General features: G+C 42.3%; 2 protein-coding genes across 3 annotated transcripts in view; one reads left to right on the forward strand and one right to left on the reverse strand.

The window, feature by feature from the left end:
• Nucleotides 1–7,680, reverse strand: part of LOC123761721 (E3 ubiquitin-protein ligase RNF220) — a 319,808-nt gene extending 312,128 nt beyond the window's left edge. For both annotated transcript variants that reach the window (XM_069330603.1, XM_045747856.2), the window contains exon 1: nucleotides 7,601–7,680. The gene's annotated coding sequence lies outside the window, so the exon portion shown is untranslated. The remainder of the gene's footprint in view (nucleotides 1–7,600) is intronic.
• A 5,101-nt stretch (nucleotides 7,681–12,781) lies between these two features.
• LOC123761722 (C-C chemokine receptor type 6) lies at nucleotides 12,782–17,594 on the forward strand. The gene is made up of 2 exons (XM_045747858.2): nucleotides 12,782–13,086; nucleotides 15,051–17,594. Exon 2 carries the CDS (start codon nucleotides 15,253–15,255, stop codon nucleotides 16,297–16,299), a length of 1,047 nt encoding a protein of 348 aa, XP_045603814.1. The 5' UTR covers nucleotides 12,782–13,086; nucleotides 15,051–15,252; the 3' UTR covers nucleotides 16,300–17,594.
• Nucleotides 17,595–20,243: the final 2,649 nt, after the last annotated feature.

The following is a 20,243-nucleotide window of genomic DNA, read 5'->3' on the forward strand; positions in this document are numbered from 1 at the left end:
AGAGAGAGAGAGAGAGAGAGAGAGAGAGAGAGAGAGAGAAAAAAAAAAAAAAAGAGAGAAAGAGAGGGAGGGAGGAGAGGGATGAAGAGAGGGACCTCTATGAATTGTTAGTCCCAGCAAATATTTTAGGAGCTTGTAGTAATAAAAGCTCAATGTACATATCACAAAATTCACCCAAAAAAGTGTTATGCTTACTATAATTTTCTGTGTTAAAAAATACTGTCAAGGCCTTGATTTTTTTTTATCTACACGTGATATTTAATTATGAAAATACAATTGGAAAAATATTACAGTAGTTTAAAACAGCCCTTGTAGTGATAACTGTATTTACAAAATACCCTGTAAAGATTGTACAGTATTATGTTCAACATAGGGCAAACATCTAAAGATTTGAAATTTCAAATTTCACAACATAGATATTCTGTAAGAAGTGGTCAGTTATCTAATGCTTTATTTGTTAATTTGTCTGAAAGTCTTACCAAACTGGTTGGGAGAGGTCTACTTCAGTAACAAATAGCAAAACCATTTTCAATAGAAACACTACTGAATCTGCTTTAATACAAACTACAAAGCCATATAAAGATTATTAGTAAAACCTGCCTGTAACACACTTGCCACCACATGTGAACCATGAGGATATTTTCATGTCATCATGTGTGATAGAGTTTAGTAGTCATCTAAGGCTCTAAAGTGCTACAGAGACGCTGCTGTGTCTCAGTGGCTGCCAAGGTTGTATGATGACGAGTGTGAGTGTGACCAGGCCGGCCTTACAGTAATTATTCTCTACCTTTGTTCCATTATATTTTAGTTACTTTGTGATCTTTGATCAGCTGCCCAACCTTGATTATATCTAGTAATCACCCAGTACAAGTGAGAGGTAATATGGACGAGAGACCGTAGACAGGTGTTAGTGCAGCAGTCTGTGTGAAACTGAACTGTACACCATTTGCATAATTGTTTAAATACACACTCCACATTCAGTGTTGTCCATGTGATATATAATTTTGTCTTGCGACACCACGGGTTTGTTACTACATTTGTTATTTTGGCGTTAGTGTCTCAGTGACACTTACATAAGTATAAGTTGTGTCTTTGTGACACATGAGGTCATCCTATTAATGTAGTTGGGCAACCCGTCCTCGACTCAAGTCCATTACATCCAGCGGTCGACCCCATAGACGCATTCATAAAAGTTTACATGCTGTTCATTCAAAACAGGAATGTTCTTAAATATAAGGTAATATTATAATACATTAGCATATTGCGCATATATAGGCATAGGTTAGGTTAGGCATTTAGGTTCTGTTGGCTATTATTGTATTTGTAGTACGTGGGTGAAGCATTTACAGCTTTGTGGTTTGAACAAAATTCGTCAGTGAAGCACTTGATCCGGAAGTGTTCGAACGAAATCAGTTGAGAGTCTTGTGTAAACCGTTTTCCTTTCATAAGCAGGGGGTTTGGCAGGTGCATGGAATCACTTTTGGGTCTTTGGAGGACGGGCTGATGTTTACATGCTGTTCATTCAAAATAGGAATTTTCTTAAATATAAATTAATATTATAATATATTAGCATAGTGTACATATTTAGGCACTGGTTAGGTTAGGTTAGGTGTTTAGGTTCTGTTGGCAATTATTTGTAGTACGTAGGTGAAGCATTTATAGTATTGTAGTTCGAATAAAATTCGTCAGTGAAGCACTTGTTCTGGAAGTGTTTGAACGAAATCAGTTGTGAGTCTTGTGTAAATCGTTTTTCATTCATAAATGGGGAGTTTAACAGGTGCATGGAATCACTTTTGGGTCTTTGTTTGGAGGACGGGTTGAGTTGGGTGAGTATCTCATTTGTTCATTTGTCTCAGTGACCAGCCCGTCCTCCAAACAAAGATCCAAAAGTGATTCCATGCATCCGCCAAACCCCCTGTTTATGAATGAAAAGCGGTTTACACACGACTCACAACTGCTGACGTTCGAACATATCCGGAACAAGTGCTTCACTGACGAATTTTGTTCGAATCACAACGCTATAAATGCTTCACCCACGTACTACAAATACAAATAATCGCCAACAGAACCTAAACACCTAACCTAACCTATGCCTATATATGCACAATATGCTAATATATTATAATATTAATTTATACTTGAGAAAATTTCCGTTTTGAATGAACAGCATATTAAAATTTATGAATGCGTCTGTGGGGTCGACCGCTGGATGTAATGGACTTGAGTCGAGGACGGGTTGCAGTGACAAACGCATATTTATCTCATTGTTTATTTTTGCCTTTGTGATAAGTTTATGAAGTATTTGTGTGTTGTCTTTGTGACAAGTGCGTTACCATCAATTAACGTCAATTGATTTGTGATTGTCTCATTGACAAGTGTTAACGTAAATTAATTAGTGTGGTATCTAAAGTGACGTGTTGATCATTAGTCAAGTGTTACAGTGGGTTTGTTGTGTTATTCAATTCATTGTTGATTGCCACTGCAAGTTCCGAGTGCAGTTCAGTCAGTGTTCCCTAGTGTTCAATTTACTTTACTTTGTTCATACCTATGCAAGAGGATAGAGACTGAGGGCTCGTGCATGCCAAGCAGAGTGGTGGGATGGAGGTCCTGCTGCATATGTTTTGCTTCGCTGTTGAATGTGACACTCTTGATTAAAGACACTTCATATAAGAGTGTATTTGCGAGTAACTTTACTGAATAAATAAACTTTTCTTTTCGTAATCCCCTTTTCTGAGTACTGCCCAGTTATTTTGCTCTGTTATTAATTATTGCTACTTGCGGGTTGGCTCAGGGTATCAAGACCCCCATAGCCCGTTAGCACTAAATACTGAATTTAGTGTGAGAACCATTAGTCTATTCTCTAGATTGCTTAAGCTGTTGGGGAAGCTAACGACCCAGTGATGGGGGGAGGGGGGGGGACTACCTGTATGATCGTTTGGAGACGAGGGTTGTCCAGAACCTTACATCTGGAGTGTCCACAAGTGGGCCGTTGCAGTTGCAAATCCCACATCCTGACACCTGACCCTTTCTCTCCACCTGAGATACAGTGGACTTCGGCGATGGCTCTCGCATATTGTGAACGTCTGCCACCTCATCTCTTGTATGACCACCACCGGTGTTGGTGCTGTTGCATGCAATTGCTGGTTGTTGCAGTATCAAAACAATATCATCACACCACAGATAGCCCCCCTAGGCTGGAGAGGCCTATGATATTGAAAGGACCGCTGCAGACCCAGTCTATGAGTATCCAGAGCAGATTATACAAGTCATCATTAGAACTCTGTTTTACAGGTAAGGGGAGTGGAGTCAATGTGAAGTTTGTGCCCCCTGGGCCCAAAAGGGTCAAGTCATATCATCAGATTGGAGACAAGTCTTCCAACGTCCTGAGTACTCTTTCATGACGTCATAAGGTCCAGACCTATTCGACTTCTATGATGGATTACTATTGGTGTATATATCTGTACCTATTTGCTATTGGTCTAAGCACGTGCTAGACCACTAACGAAGGAAGGGCGCTAGTCAAGCAGCGCAGGACCTCCAGAGCTTTATTCAGCCCTCCATATCCCACCTTTATCCACCATAGTCGGAGGTGTTTCGTAGAGGAACTCTTTTTGATAAGTACTCACAATTATGAATTCAAGTTTACTGCCTATCGTCCCCAGGATTGCGATCCGCTGATTTACTCGATTACCAATGATTGTAGTGGGAACTGTTGTTCAGATTAATATACTGTATATACCACGTGACTGTCCCAGGAGTAACATGACATGTCATAGGCTAGAAGAGGTTCCAGCTTCAGGATCCTAGTTTTAATTTTTGTTTAACAGTAAACAGTACTCATGATACAAACGTTTATAACAGCTTCTTCCCGTGATACATTCATGATCATTTATTTTCACAAGAGAAACCGATTCAACACCAGTTCTAGAGGGACTCCATGGTGACATGGAGCCCTCATAACCACAAATTTTATCACCTTGATACTCGGAGGATGTTTAATAGTAGCGAGGATATCATAATGATGGAGATCGTGTGTAGTGTACAAAATAAAAACACGTTCCAAGTGAGTAGGGCCAGATTAAAACTTTCGTAGGCCTTTGGCACCTTCAAGATAAGGTTTCAGATTTGACAACATTCACTAATAACACAAGCTAATATCTAATTAAAAATGTGTTGTTGAAAGAAAAACAAAGATTCAGTGATGTCTGCTAAGTGCTGAATAAAAGAAAATGGGTTAGATCATCTGTTTTTGTACAGAATAGAAATAGTTTTGTTTACAAGAAGCACAGCTGGCTGGTGGAGAATTATAATATGCCTAAATAGAATAGCACAGGAAATAATTACGTAACATAAATCGATACCGACAGGATTAAGTAATAAATAACTATAAAAGTTGTTCGGTATCAATTTAATAGTATCCCATAGAAAAGTAGTTCAGTATCAATTCAATAATATCCCGTATAAAAAGGGAAAGAAAAAGTTCTCATTTCATTTTCATAGGACACCCCACCCCATCTCGTAGACCATAGGCACTGTGCCTACCGCGCCTCTTGGATAATCTGGCACTGCTTGTGAGGATGCACAGCATTGGTGACAGTGTGTGTGAAGATGTACTTGGTGAAATTTAGATTGTGTGTGAACTCAAGGGATCCATCAGGTTCGACTGTAGAATTGAAGATGTTAAAATGATGAAGATTGTGTGTAATTGAAATATGACCCCTTGTTCTACGCTCGAGCAATGCCAGATACAGCTGCTTGTATGAAAATAAAGTAATTATCAAAGAAGGCGCCAAGCCGGGAAGGCTATGTAGCACCAGTATCAAAATAAAACTAAAAAAAAAAATACAAACTTAAGCAGGGGTATACTAGTCTCCCCATTACAATTGTATGTTTTACTAAACGCGCACGCCAACGAAGAACCAATCTGATTGGTAAATATTGATACGGTATAGATTTAATTATTTTTTTTTGTTAAGGTATTCTACATGTTTACCACTTGATTAAATAACAAATTCTTGGCTTCGTTGGATTAAATTATGTTTTTAAAGTATTTTTCTGAACTAAGATTTTAAATTATGATTTTTAGAGTATAATAGTTAATATGATGATAATAATAGTATTTTTCTGAACTAAGAGTATCATGTACTCTGATAATTTCAAGTCGCTGGTTAATCGCCACCTTACAATATCAAATCAATTAAGCGCGTTTAAAATGTTTTCATATCGTCTACGTCTTAGTCTGCGTATAACTTGTCACCTGTCAATATCCTTCCTCAAACAGACACTTGAGGATTAAATTGGAACACAATATTATGTAATATTCAATAACATGTACATAATGAGGATGACTTTCCCTTACCAAGATACACTGGCTGTCTGTACCCCGACACAAAGAAGAATTCTGTTTTCTTACCCCAACCGCTTGGGCTGGACGGTAAAGCGTCAGTCTCGCTTCTTGCAGGTCGGCGTTCAATCCCCGACCGTCTAAGTGGTTGGGCACCATTCCTTCCCCCCGTCCCATCCCAAATCCTTATCCTGACCCCTTCTGAGGGCTATATAGTCGTATAGCCCTTGGAAGGCCCTCCCTCCCCTGATAATTCCCTCCCCTGCCTTCCCTCCTTACCCTTATCATCCTACTTGCATCCTTCTTTCCTGTTCTCCTTGCATGTCCCTCCCCCCCCCCCTTTGTGTCCTCCTCGCTCTCTCCCATGTCCTTGGTCTCTCAAATGTCCTCTTTGTTACAGATGGAATAAGAGATCTTTTAGGTTGCTAACATGAATAAGATAGTCAAGTACTCACTCTCGAGCGTAAGAAAAACCTAAGACAAGCCTATGAAAAGACACAACCAAGCCAGTATCAAAAAACGAGTGTACTGACGAATTCCGAGATACTGATCTGAGATACAGATACTGATTAGATAATATAATCATGCACATTAAAAATATATATATTAGATATATAATAATTCACATTAAAAACCCATGCCTCTATTTGGGTTACAATGATGACACTACACTCTATATGGTAGCCACTGTTAATGCCTAAATAATTCCCGTAAACCTCATATAACTTAAATACATAAATTTTCTCAATCGGAAAAAATATCCTAGTGTTGTAATTCGAACCGAGATTTTCCGGAGTATTTCGAGGTATTAGCGACCAAATGTGTAAAGAATTTGGGGCAGTTATGCTTACAATCTGTAATGACTGATATCGACTACCTTGAGGTTACCTTGAGGTTACCTTGAGGTTACCTTGAGGTGCTTCCGGGGCTTAGCGTCCCCGCAGCCCGGTCGTCGACCAGGCCTCCTGGTTGCCGGACTGATCAACCAGGCAGTTGGACGCGGCTGCTCGCAGCCTGACGTATGAGTCACAGCCTGGTTGATCAGGTATCCTTTGGATACCTGACCTCGTTCAGGTTACGGACCTCGTTCACACCGTATATAAAACATAAAATGGTATCTCTAATGCCTAATTTCAATAGAATGCTTAATTTCATTATCATAAATAGGTGTTGCAAGCTTAAATTCCAAAGAAAATAAAGATACAGTTTCAAATCGTACATATGGCACCGATGCGTACTGGATGATTCCCTACTCAAATTAATTATATAATACAAATTAATGGCGATTATAGGTGATAATAAGGACCTTCAGTAAAATATAACAAGGTACAATCTAGTGGTCCTATGTTCACAACCCATGATGTTAAATACAAATTCGTGGGTAGATTATTTATATTTTAATTTAATTTTGCGCAACACCTGTCATCCTTCTTTTCAATCTCGAATTAGAAACTAAACAAATTAAATAAAACAAACTAAGGTCCAGAAGTTATACATTAAATAATAAAATAAAACTGGCTTCACGAGATATCAAACCTATAAAATTATGCAGGATTTGGAATATAAATTAGTAATACCTAAAAAATATAATCTATAAAATCGCATACAATTTAAACCTTGAATGGACTTACAAGCGTTACATTGCTTTAATATAAAAATATATTGCAATATGTGAAGAATAAATGCACTTTCCTCCTTTATTAATTTATATCGATATATATTCAATTTCCTGACAAACGGATGAATCAACGAGCATAAATACCGCAATATTTAGTAATCAATATGACACTTTAAGTGTTATTGGCCAGATACGAATAATTAAGACAAACTGAAGATCGGTGAGATGATCAGCTAGTTACGCTTCTGTGAAGGCTACACCACTGTCTCTAAGTCTCATCACGTCACTGTCATCACTTTCGCATAAAGTATAGACCTGTTATCTCCCACATGGCTACAGGCATCACCATGACGACGGCGGCGTCAAATAATGAGCGCTGAAAAGCGCAACGCGGTAAACCATGCAATCAGCTGTTCCATGTAAACACAGCCCTAGAAACGTAAACAAACACTACTCACGACATTTATCAAGCATTTGTCACAAATTTCTACAGTTTTGGGGTAGAGTACTACGAACGGTGAATATTTTATTAGCTACGGTACACCTTCTACGTCAATTTCAAGGCTACGATGGCTAATAAGACGGATGGAAAGCGGTATGACAACACATCCCAACTGAATCAAGCGGGCGATACTCACTCCACGACCATCTTCCTCCGCTGGTGCATTGTGGGACTCCGGCACCAGCTGACTCCACACATAGAAAATGGGTCTCTACCTCTTCCATTTTCTCTCATCTATAGTGTATGGGATACAATAGTATTATAAATCTTGCTCAACCCGTTTAAACTGAAGTTCTTTTTCCGTTGCATAGGCGGTAATTCTAATATTATTAAATGCTTCGAACCGCGTTGCATTATATTGATACAGACAATTTAGCTTTTTGTTTTGAGGTGGATAAAAATTAATGTCGATTTCTTAACGATAAACCAACCCTAATATTTATTTATTTTGTATTTAAACCACTTACAAGAAAATGGGAACATTGTGAGAGTTTTAAATTTGGCTGCGGCCAAGAGGTTTAATTTATAAAGAATTGTCCATTTATATTGCAAATTATACTTTATTCTGCAAAGTTGATTCCTCGTGAAGATAATAATCAAACTGAGTAGTTTAAAGAAAGAAATTGCATAAATAGAGTGATTGTACCGAGGCAGTTTTATTTTAAATTATTATTTAATGTATAATAACCACTGTACCTAGCTTTAGTTTCGGAATTGAAGAGAATACATAAGAGTTACGGAAAATGAAATTAAAAAAATAATATAAATAAAAAATTTCAAATAAAGCACGATCTTCCCCCACCAACTGGTGTTATAGTGATTGTGGTGGAGTTAATACCTTCAAAGCCAACCTGACGTTGTTGTTATAGATTCAGCTACTCTGAACAAGTTCCAAGTAGCACGGGCTATGGTGAGCCCGTAACTTACCTGGTACAGGAACGGGGCAAGTAGCATGGGCTATGGTGAGCCCGTAACTTACCTGGTACAGGAACGGGGCAAGTAGCATGGGCTATGGTGAGCCCGTAACTTACCTGGTACAGGAACGGGGCAAGTAGCACGGGCTATGGTGAGCCCGTAACTTACCTGGTACAGGAACGGGGCAAGTAGCATGGGCTATGGTGAGCCCGTGGTGGACTTACCTGGCACAGGAGCGGTGCTTATGAAAACCAACCTATATGGGTTCTACTATATAGAATAGGATTTTCATACCTAATATCCCCCCATTAATCCCTCTATGTCAGCCCTACTACCCCAACCCAACCTAACCTATCCCAACATAACCTGACCTGACCTAACCTATCCCAAGTTAACCTGACCTAACCTAACCTATCCCTGGTCGACCGAGCGGACAGCACACTGGACTTGTGATCCTGTGGTCCCGGGTTCGATCCCAGGCGCCGGCGAGAAACAATGGGCAGAGTTTCTTTCACCCTATGCTCCTGTTACCTAGCAGTAAAATAGGTACCTGGGGTGTTAGTCAGCTGTCACAGGCTGCTTCCTGGGGGTGGAGGCCTGGTCGAGGACCGGGCCGCGGGGACACTAAAAAGCCCCGAAATCATCTCAAGATAACCTCAAGATAGATCCCAAGTTAACCTGACCTAACCTATCCCAACTTACCCTAACCTAACCTAACGCAAATCAGATAACAATGTTGTGAAAATGTATGGTGTGCACAAGATGGGTGACATGTCTATGACGTCATAAAATTCAAAATTCAAATTTGTTTTCAGGTATCTTATCTTAGTACAATACATAGAAGAATACGTAAAATCTTAGTACATACATAGAAGATGAGTTACAAACATAAAGTTGGATTTACAGATAGAGCTAGTACATACAATACCTAAAGCCACTAATACGCATAGCGTTTCGGGCATAATTTTCCTGGCGGTATATATGTGTTTTAGACCTTATTGGCTCCATGTCAGTCTCGTGTTTACCAATATATATATAAGCTACGTTTGTAAAAGAGCTCAGAAACATTACAATCGTTTAGTTGACATAATTAAATCCAATCTCCGAAGATAGATAGATAGATATCTGCACTGCACGACGGGCATTATAGAAAACGTTATTTAAATGGTCACGGTAACTTGCTTAAACCTTCTTCCTATCTTGCACAGTGTATTGTAAGATTTACCTCACCAGTTATGTCTGTGTTTGGTACTGTTACCTCACCAGTCATGTCTGTGCTTGTTACTGTTACCTCACCAGTCATGTCTGTGCTTGTTACTGTTACCTCACCAGTCATGTCTGTGCTTGTTACTGTTACCTCACCAGTCATGTGTGTGCTTGTTACTGTTACCTCACCAGTCATGTTTGTGCTTGTTACTGTTACCTCACCAGTCATGTGTGTGCTTGGTACTGTTACCTCACCAGTCATGTGTGTGCTTGTTACTGTTACCTCACCAGTCATGTGTGTGCTTGGTACTGTTACCTCACCAGTCATGTCTGTGCTTGGTACTGTTACCTCACCAGTCATGTGTGTGCTTGGTACTGTTACCTCACCAGTCATGTTTGTTTCCTACTTAGCCTTGTCTGTGTCTGCAGCTGCTGTGTCACCTCAGTCATGACTGCTTACTAGTGTCATATATCAGCTGTGTCATATGTATATTGTTCTCAAAGTTGATTTATCAAGATAAAAAACCACATCTAGTATCGGGCCCCTGCGGAAGGGAGATGGAACTTTCACAGATGACAACAAAGAAATGAGCGAGCTACTGAGGACGCAGTACGACTCTGTTTTCAGTGAGCCACTAAACACACTAAAGATTGATAACCCAAATGAATTTTTCATGGATACGATACCAACATCAAATCATATATCAGACGTCACCCTATCCCCACTGGATTTTGAAGAAGCCATAAACAGTATGCCTATGCACTCTGCGCCAAGCCCGGATTCTTGGAACTCCATATTCATAAAGAACTGTAAAAAACCACTATCGCAGGCCCTCCACATTCTGTGGAGACAAAGCCTAGATACTGGCGTTATTCCTGATATACTAAAAACAGCAGAGATAGCACCACTTCATAAAGGAGGAAATAAGGCAGAGGCAAAAAATTACAGACCGATAGCGCTAACATCGCACATCATAAAAAATTTTGAGAGAGTGCTAAGAAGTAAGATCACAAAATACATGGAATCACAGCAACTCCATAACCCCGGACAACATGGTTTCAGAACAGGGCGCTCTTGCCTGTCGCAGTTGCTGGACCACTATGATATGGCATTAGATGCTATGGAAGACAAACAAAACGCTGATGTAATTTACACAGATTTCGCAAAAGCTTTTGATAAATGTGACCATGGTGTTATTGCACATAAAATGCGTTCAAAAGGAATTACCGGAAAAATAGGCAGATGGATCTACAATTTCCTGACTGACAGAACCCAATGTGTAATAGTCAACAAAATAAAATCCAGCCCATCAACCGTGAAGAGCTCAGTCCCCCAGGGTACTGTGCTTGCTCCAGTACTTTTTCTCATCCTCATGTCGGACATAGACAAGAACACAACCTATAGTACTGTATCATCCTTTGCAGATGACACTAGGATTTTCATGAGAGTAGGCAACATAGAGGACACGGTAAACCTCCAATCAGATGTAGATCAGGTCTTTCTATGGGCTACAGAAAATAATATGGTGTTTAACGAAGATAAGTTCCAGCTCATGCACTATGGAAAAAATGAAAATATAAAAACGGAAATCACGTACAAAACTCAGGCAAATCATAACATAGAACGAAAAGGCAATGTAAAGGATCTGGGTGTACTCATGTCGGAAGACCTTACCTTTAAAGAACACAATAAAGTAGCCGTCACAACTGCAAGAAAAATGACAGGTTGGATAACAAGAACTTTTCACACTAGAGATGCTATACCGATGATGATACTTTTCAAAACGCTTGTGCTCTCTAGAGTGGAGTACTGCTGCATAATGACAGCACCTTTCAAAGCTGGAGAAATTGCTGACCTGGAGAGCGTGCAGAGATCCTTTACTGCTAGAATCCACTCAGTAAAACATCTAAACTATTGGGACCGACTAAAGAGCCTAAAAAAGGCTGCAGTAAATAAAGACAGTATTGAACGGAATCTTGAGTTATCAAATAGGTCCCTTAAAAGTGTCATTAGACGAGAACTCCTGGATGGATTTGAAGAAAGTAGAACAGTGCAAACTGGAACTAGTAGGTCCATTGTTCATCACAATGAAATGTGTGAAGTAAAACATGTGTATGGGGCAAGTAACAAAGTCAGTAGACTAACAGATGTTGTCACAGCTCGTATAAGACTTGGCTACAAGTATCTCTGGCAGTTCGGCTTGTATAGGGATCTAGATGAAGTAAAGTGTAAAGTGTGTGGACAAAGACAGGGACACACACTCGAACTATCTTGGATTGTTACTATCTTGGATTGTTGTAAAATTGAGCCTTTTAGAGATAAATCTAAGCTCACTCTGTATGATATGGCAACCTATCTTATTACCATGGATAAATTACCTGAAATCCTTGCACTGTACCCACATTTTGCTTCCAGTAGATGAACGACATATGAGATTCAGAAACAAGTAGTGTATTGTGAGGACTAATAATAAACAGAAGCTCCCCTATGACTCTGTAATATCCCCATTGGCCAAACTATTATGTATTAACGACTAGACCTACCATTAATGTATGATGACTTACTGTAAATATGTAGCTCTTGTAATAGCACTTTCTCTGTAACTAGCTGACATTGTATCTATAAGGTGTGAAGGATTGAAGAAATTGTTTATGTAATAATCTAAGATGAGGTCTGATAAAGACCTTTTGTGCCCTCTGTAATGCTTTTGCGCTACCGCTCACAGGATGAGTATGGGGTGCACAATAAACTAGCCGCCTTCGGCGGCAATAATAAAAAATCGTCGTCCCTTCACTTTCTAGTGTGTGGTCTGGTCAACAACTTTTTTAGTGTCAGAGTAGTTGACAAATGGAATGCATTAGGAAGTGATGTGGTAGAGGCTGACTCCATATAGTTTCAAATATAGATATGATAAGAGCCCAGTAGGCTCAGAAACCTGTACACCAGTTGATTGAGGGTTGAGAGACGGGACCAAAGAGCCGAAGCTCAACCCCCGCAAGCACAACTAGATGAGTACACACACACAAAGACACCAGCCGGGCGGGGTACAGAAGGACCCTGTTACATCCAAGAGTCAGTTGCTTCCACAGATGGTGATTACTTTATCCTTGTGTCCATACTCGTAGTGAACGCGTCCACTATACCGTGGTAGCGAGCCAAGATGTCTCTGTACCACCACCACCATTCATAACCGTTACTACACACACAACACCCGCGTCTCACACGGAGTGTACTGTCTCCTGGGTGGAGACAACCACAAACAAAATTACAAATACGAAAAATCTATATTTTTTGTTAACTTGGTGGATAAAGTGGTGGACATAAGTGGTGGACAGCAACTCTTGCCTCGTAAATTGGCTGGTGGCCGACCGCGTCACCCACGCCCTCCCGCCCAGCATTTCAACACACCGTGCTCTGGGGAACACCACCAGCCGTCACAATCAACACACTGGCAACACAACACCATCACATCCTCGGCAACACACAGTCATCGTTGCAAGGTACTGTGCACGGGGTCGGACCAGTAAGTGGACGGGTGACCACGAGGATAGCCTCGGCCTGGCAAAAGAGGACCTTAAAAAGCTTAACGGGCTTCCTTGTCCCCTAAAGATTTCTCCTCGGGTTAAATATACAGGGAGGGTGTGTGGCTTCACTGGTGAGGGTGGTGTGTGGCTTCACTTGTGAGGAGGGTGTGAGGCTTCACTGGTGAGGGTGGTGTGAGGCTTCACTGGTGAGGGTGGTGTGAGGCTTCACTGGTGAGGGTGGTGTGAGGCTTCACTGGTGAGGGTGGTGTGAGGCTTCACTGGTGAGGGTGGTGTGTGGCTTCACTGGTGAGGGGCTTCACTGGTGAGGGTGGTGTGTGGCTTCACTGGTGAGGGTGGTGTGTGGCTTCACTTGTGAGGGTGGTGTATGGCTTCACTGGTGAATGTGGTGTGTGGCTTCACTGGTGAGGGTGGTGTGTGGCTTCACTGGTGAGGGTGGTGTGTGGCTTCACTGGTGAGGGTGGTGTGAGGTTTCACTGGTGAGGGTGGTATGTGGCTTCACTGGTGAGGGTGGTGTGTGGCTTCACTGGTGAGGGTGGTGTGTGGCTTCACTGGTGAGGGTGGTGTGTGGCTTCACTGGTGAGGGTGGTGTGAGGCTTCACTGGTGAGGGTGGTGTGTGGCTTCACTGGTGAGGGTGGTGTGAGGCTTCACTGGTGAGGGTGGTGTGAGGCTTCACTGGTGAGGGTGGTGTGTGGCTTCACTGGTGAGGGTGGTGTGTGGCTTCACTGGTGAGGGTGGTGTGAGGCTTCACTGGTGAGGGTGGTGTGAGGCTTCACTGGTGAGGGTGGTGTGTGGCTTCACTGGTGAGGGTGGTGTGTGGCTTCACTGGTGAGGGTGGTGTGTGACTTCACTTGTGAGGGTGGTGTGTGGCTTCACTGGTGAGGAGGGTGTGAGGCTTCACTGGTGAGGAGGGTGTGAGGCTTCACTGGTGAGGAGGGTGTGAGGCTTCACTTGTGAGGGTGTGTGACTTCACTTGTGAGGAGGGTGTGAGGCTTCACTTGTGAGGGTGTGAGACTTCACTTGTGAGGAGGGTGTGAGGCTTCACTTGTGAGGGTGTGAGACTTCACTTGTGAGGGTGTGTGGCACCCTCCTCACTTGTGAGGAGGGTGTGAGGTCTCAACTCTTCCCCTCCCCCCCTCCCACCCTTCTCCCCAAGTTCAAGTATGTTCATTGAAACAAGAAAGAAATACATCTCAAATGGATAGCGTAGCTTAGGCTATTTCTACCCCTTAATCCTTCTCCCCTCTTCCCTTTCATGAAATATAATCCCCCACCCCTCGTCCTCTTCCTCTCCCCCTCGCTCACCCCTCCCTTTTCCATCCCTCCCCAATCACCACCCGGTCCCTCCCCAGTCACCACCCGGTCCCTCCCCAGTCACCACCCGGTCCCTCCCCAAGTCCTCCCTACCCTTTCTTCCGAGAAGAATCGGATGAAGGGGTGTGGTTATCTTGAGATGATTTCGGGGCTTTAGTGTCCCCGCGGCCCGGTCCTCGACCAGGCCTCCACCCCCAGGAAGTAACCCGTGACAGCTGACTAACACCAACGTACCTATTTTACTGCTAGGTAACAGGGGCATAGGGTGAAAGAAACTCTGCCCATTGTTTCTCGCCGGCGCCTGGGATCGAACCCAGGGATAATAATGGACCACAGGATCACAAGTCCAGCGTGCTGTCCGGTCGGCCGACCGGCTCCCTGTCTCGGTGGACAGTTGCTAATATTTATTAAATCATTTAACGTAGGCCTACCCCAACCAGCCTATGTCTGTCCCTCAGACCATTTCTCTTCCAAATTTGGGTAAGGCCCCAAAGCCTCAAGCGTCTGGCCTTCAAATTTGGATAGACAGGCAGACATTCTTACAGGTATAGATTACTAATCTTGAATCAAAACATTCTAGTTTTAACAAACTAAATATATTCAACAGGTATTGGTGGCAGCAGTTAAGGTTGCGAGTTCCAAAGTCAAGTCATCCTTAGCTGGAGGAGGACCTCTTCATGCCAACATTGTATCAGATATCACAGACACCAGCTGAAGTGAGAGATCACAATATCCCGGCTGTGTAATGCTGAAGTTTAAGAAATAATTGTGGTACACGAAGAAGCTAAAACAAAACACAATATCAAGCCATGGATTCACTGGACATGACCCGTCTAGATTTTTACTCCAACTCCCAGCAGGTGACCAATTGTTCCCTTACATGTCCAAGGAACACCACCATAGAGAATGAGATGTGGTGGGAATCCGTCACAACTGCTGTGGTAACGAAGGAGTCAGTAGTGATGACTGTGGCGTGTGTGGTGGGTCTGGTGGCCAACACCCTCGTTGTCTGTGTCCTGGCTGCCTCCAAGAATGAGCTGAGCCTCGCCGCTAGGTATATTGTGAATCGGGCTGCGGCCGACATCCTCTTCCTGGTAACAGTTCCGTACGACTCTCGGGCACACCTACACAACTCCTGGGTGTTCGGCTCCTTGTTGTGTAAACTCCGCTCGGCACTCGTCCTTATTGGTCCTGTTATGAGTTCAGTCTTCCTGGTGGCTCTGAGTGGCAGCTGGTACGTTGATACCTGCATGGCGGGAGTTTCGGCCAAGCTCCGCTCGACCCTTGTAAATGTAGTTTCCACCGTCTCTTGGTTCACTATTTTACTCTTCAGCATACCAACATTTCTGCAATCTGAGGTTTTCAAGGAGGTTCTGCAGGAACGTTTCCACTGTGTGTCTCTGCCCCTGTCTGAAGATGCCTTGCTGAGTCAACTCCTCCGGTTTCTTATCATAATCCTGGTATTTGTAGCCCCACTGGTGATGTGCTGGGTGTTGATGAGCCTCGTCATCCCCGCACACACCAGTAGGCCCTGCACCCCTCCCGAGCACAGCACCTCACACATGACTACAGACGAGTCAGTGCGCCATTATAGACTGCTCCTGTCTCTGTTGGTGACCTTCACAGCCTGTCAGCTGCCCTACTGGTTAGTGTACCTGGTGAATGAGTTTATACGAGGAGTCAAGCTTGGTGAAGCTGTGATGCTGGCCTTCTCGGCAACGCTGTGCCTCCCCAGCGTCAACGCCGCCCTCAACCCACTGCTGTGTATCTACTACCTGCAGGACCTCAGGAGGTGTGAGACCAAGGCTAAGACTACCCAGGAGCAGCCTCAGTTGATAGCTCTAGTTGCTCTCTGACTTTACTGGCTCTCACGGTGTTCTTCTTGCCAACATGTGTGTGCCTCTTCTGGCTGGCAAGCCTAAACTAGCCAGATTGGTTTCCAACCATCAACAAGATTCCATAGTGTCTTTGTCAGAATTTTTAAATCATACGAAATCACCGTAATTGTTCTGAACATTTAAATACATAAATTGCAACAGTTAAGGAAAAATGATAGCCCATCGAATTAAATATGTAAAATGAGAGAACTTGAAACAAACGCGCAGAGACAGTCATACAGCAGAGACAGAGACGTTTACAGTAAATAAACACAATACCAGTTAGATTAGATTCCCACCCTGCCATGCCACATGCAAGCCTGTCTTACCAACAGCCACAGGACCAGGGCCTAGCACTTTACAACAGCCTTCTGATAATATCCTATCTGGCAACAGCAGTGATCATACTCCACTGTCCCCCTTACTTGACAACAACAACAGTGATCACACTCCACGGTCCCCCTTACTTGACAGCAACAACAGTGATCACACTCCACTGTCCCCCTTACTTGACAACAACAACAGTGATCACACTCCACGGTCCCCCTTACTTGACAACAACAACAGTGATCACACTCCACGGTCCCCCTTACTTGACAGCAACAACAGTGATCGCTTCCCACGACTCCTCCACCTGCCAACAACGGTGTAATCACTGGTCTTGTACATGAATTAAGTTACATTTTTATTGTCATTGGATGTAAGTAATTTTGAGCGAGCCTTTAGAGGGTCATGTAGCCTAGTGTCTGATTCGTGTAAAACTTTGTTCTTGAGTCGTGTATAGCCATATAAAACTAGCATTTGAGCCACTTGGAACTAGTCCGAGAGTTAACAAGAGCCATTTCTATTGTTATTCATATTTACTCAGCTGTAATTATGGCATTATTACCCGGAAGATCAAATTTAAGCATAATTGTCGTTAGGACGGACGCGAGGCTTCCTAGTGACTTAGTATTAGGCTCTGTATTTGTATAATGCTTTCTTGATACTTTGGTAATATTTGTGAATTGTGTGTACTCACCTAGTTGTGCTTGCAGGGGTTGAGCTCTTTGGTGTGTGTGCATGTATACGTGTGTATATTCATGCTTTATCGTGACTGTTTTTTGTTTGAAAAAACATCAGTACTATACATTTCTTAAACATCTCCGAAGTCGTAATATCGCACCCCACATTGTTGTATGTGTCAGATATATCCTGCTTTCAGCGTCTTTGTATCACAACATTAAGCATTCACATGTGAATGACCTTTGTAGCATTAAAACAACATATTTTAATGAGTTTTATTGTCCATAACAATGAATGTGTGCGAGTAGTGATGTTGGAAAATATATTCTGGCCTTGTTGAGAACTTCTAGGGGGTAAAGTTAACATATATACATGTAATAAAAACAATACGGTCTTATGTGATAAACTGTTAGGATTCTAATGAAGCCTAACCGGTGTTTCACACAATTCCCTCCTCCCCATGCACTCGGGCTGGCGTCCGGCCTCAACAAAATTGTAAAATTAAGTTCAATTTTCAATATCCTTTTCAAGTGAAGAAAAAAAATAGAGAAAATTTATGATAAAAGTTAGTGATTTTCCCCTTTTTCATATTCAATAATATATATCTACAAGAAAGACTGCTACCAAACTATACTAATATATTTTATTTGTTTCTCCTTTGCGTTTTTCCTAAAGTTTTAGCATAATTATATATTAAAATAGTAAATCTTACATTGCATCTCTGATGATGTGATAGTCAGCATGGATACACTCACAACACTACAACATCACAAAAGTGCATCATAACAGGATGATGATTTCCATCATTGTATTCCATCACAGGATGTGCGCTTGATAACACCAGGTCGTAAAATTCGGAAAATTTCCTCCCTTTGTTATACTACAGGTGTCTGTGACCCATTACAGGTGGTTGTGACCCATTACAGGTGTCTGTGACCCATTACAGGTGGTTGTGACCACCACAACAGTGCCAAGGGGTCAAAAGAAGTCAACTTCTCCACGCTGTTGATTAATTCAATGGAAACGCATAGAACTATTTTTAATTAATAATTCGGACAGGCAGCCTGTGTATACATTAAGCTTACGTCAAGGTCCCCAGAAGCTCGAACTACTGATCGTCCCGAGGATGCAACCACACAACAGTGGACAAACGTCCGGGTAGATTTTTACTACTAGGTGAACAGCGGCATTAGGTGATTAGGAAACGTGTCAACCATTTCTTTCTCGCCCGGGATTCGTACCCAAGACTCCCGATGGTGAGTCGAGAACGAGTTATATAATGGCACTGTGTAGCTACCAATATAAGCTAAAACTAATTTGTGGCATGTCAATAATTACCTTCAGTTCTTTGGTCAAAGTTTATTTATAAAGAGAAGCAAAGACACATTTAACAACTCAAGAGCGTATATGCAGCCTCGTCATATACGCAACACCGAGATATTGGAGGTATATACGATTTAATATACCTACACGTTAAAGAAAGCCTTAAGCCGAAATAATCAGCCTTTTAATAACTGAGGTAATTAACTGTCTTCATATTGAGCAGGATATCAATACTGAGGAACAATGCTGAGGTACTCGTGTGCCCTTCATTCATTGTGGCCAGTCTCGGCCTTCATCGAGCGCGGTTCTCACACCACAACCAAAACACTGCATCACAGAAAACGGTCCCGCTCTGAGGCCTAACTTGTGAATTTGTTTTAAAATTTGCATTAAATTTCCTTAATTCACATTACATTTATTGATGATATACCTTACGGGTTCGAAAAAATACCAGGGCTTTACCAAACCCTATGAACTTAACAACACCTAACCTATCCAACCCTTTTGGGAAGTTTTGTCCTAAAAATAATTAAGAACACTATATCTCCATGCGTGTTAATTTGAATTTAGTGTGTGCTATATATCCGGTTTGGTTTCTCATTGTCGAGGACTGCAAGCCTGTTAGGCATATCGAGATTCCATAAGCTAAGGACGCAACCTGTCCTCTTACAGAGAACGTCGCTTTTCACTCCTATGCGTCATATAAGGCCAAAAATTGTCGTGCTAGAAAATGGAAGCGGCTCACGAAAGTGACGTACTGTCCCGTTTTCTGTTTTGGGTCCTCTGGTTTGTTAGGATAAGGGCAGTTTCTTGACGTTGAGAGCCTTAGGAGGACGGGCTGACAGAGTAGCCAATACCAGTGGATGTGAGGCACTGCATCAACATTCCAAACAGCCAGACACTTCCTTGGTGAGACCTGTTGTATAAGTTACGGTGCAGCGTCCGCCCACCGGCTCCCCTTCTCTAAAACTTTCCCGGTATCGATATTGCTAAAAATATAACGTTGATTCAGCAGAATTTTCCACCGTTCCACAGAGCTGAGTTTGTGTGTGTGTGTGTGTGTGTGTGTGTGTGTGTGTGTGTACTCACCTAGTTGTACTCACCTAGTTGTGTTTGCGGGGGTTGAGCTCTGGCTCTTTGGTCCCGCCTCTCAACCGTCAATCAACAGGTGTACAGATTCATGAGCCTATCGGGCTCTGTCATATCTACACTTGAAACTGTGTATGGAGTCAGCCTCCACCACATCACTTCCTAATGCATTGTGTGTGCATTCCTAATGTGTGTGTGTGTGTGTGTGTGTGTGTGTGTGTGTGTGTGTGTGTGTGTGTGTGTGTGTGTGTGTGTGTGTGTGTGTGTGTGTGTGTGTGTGAACTCACGTAGATGTGCTCACCAAGATGTGTTTGCAAGCTCTTCTGAACATTTTGTAGTTCAATGAAACGATAATTTTTTTTCTAATCATATCTACATTTTACGAGTAAATTTACGTGTATTTACATATTTACATTTTACGTGTATCGAGTTAGCTTCAACCAAATCTTCGTCCCATCACTCAACCTGTTTTCCCACAACAACTCCACCTTTGTTTTCAGATTTCA

The sequence above is a fragment of the Procambarus clarkii genome, chromosome 24 (assembly GCF_040958095.1).
Source record: "Procambarus clarkii isolate CNS0578487 chromosome 24, FALCON_Pclarkii_2.0, whole genome shotgun sequence".
Lineage (NCBI taxonomy): Eukaryota > Metazoa > Arthropoda > Malacostraca > Decapoda > Cambaridae > Procambarus > Procambarus clarkii.

Excerpts from the sequence above, each read along its gene's own strand:
- LOC123761722 (XM_045747858.2), top strand. The coding sequence starts at position 15,253 with ATGGATTCACTGGACATGACCCGTCTAGATTTTTACTCCAACTCCCAG.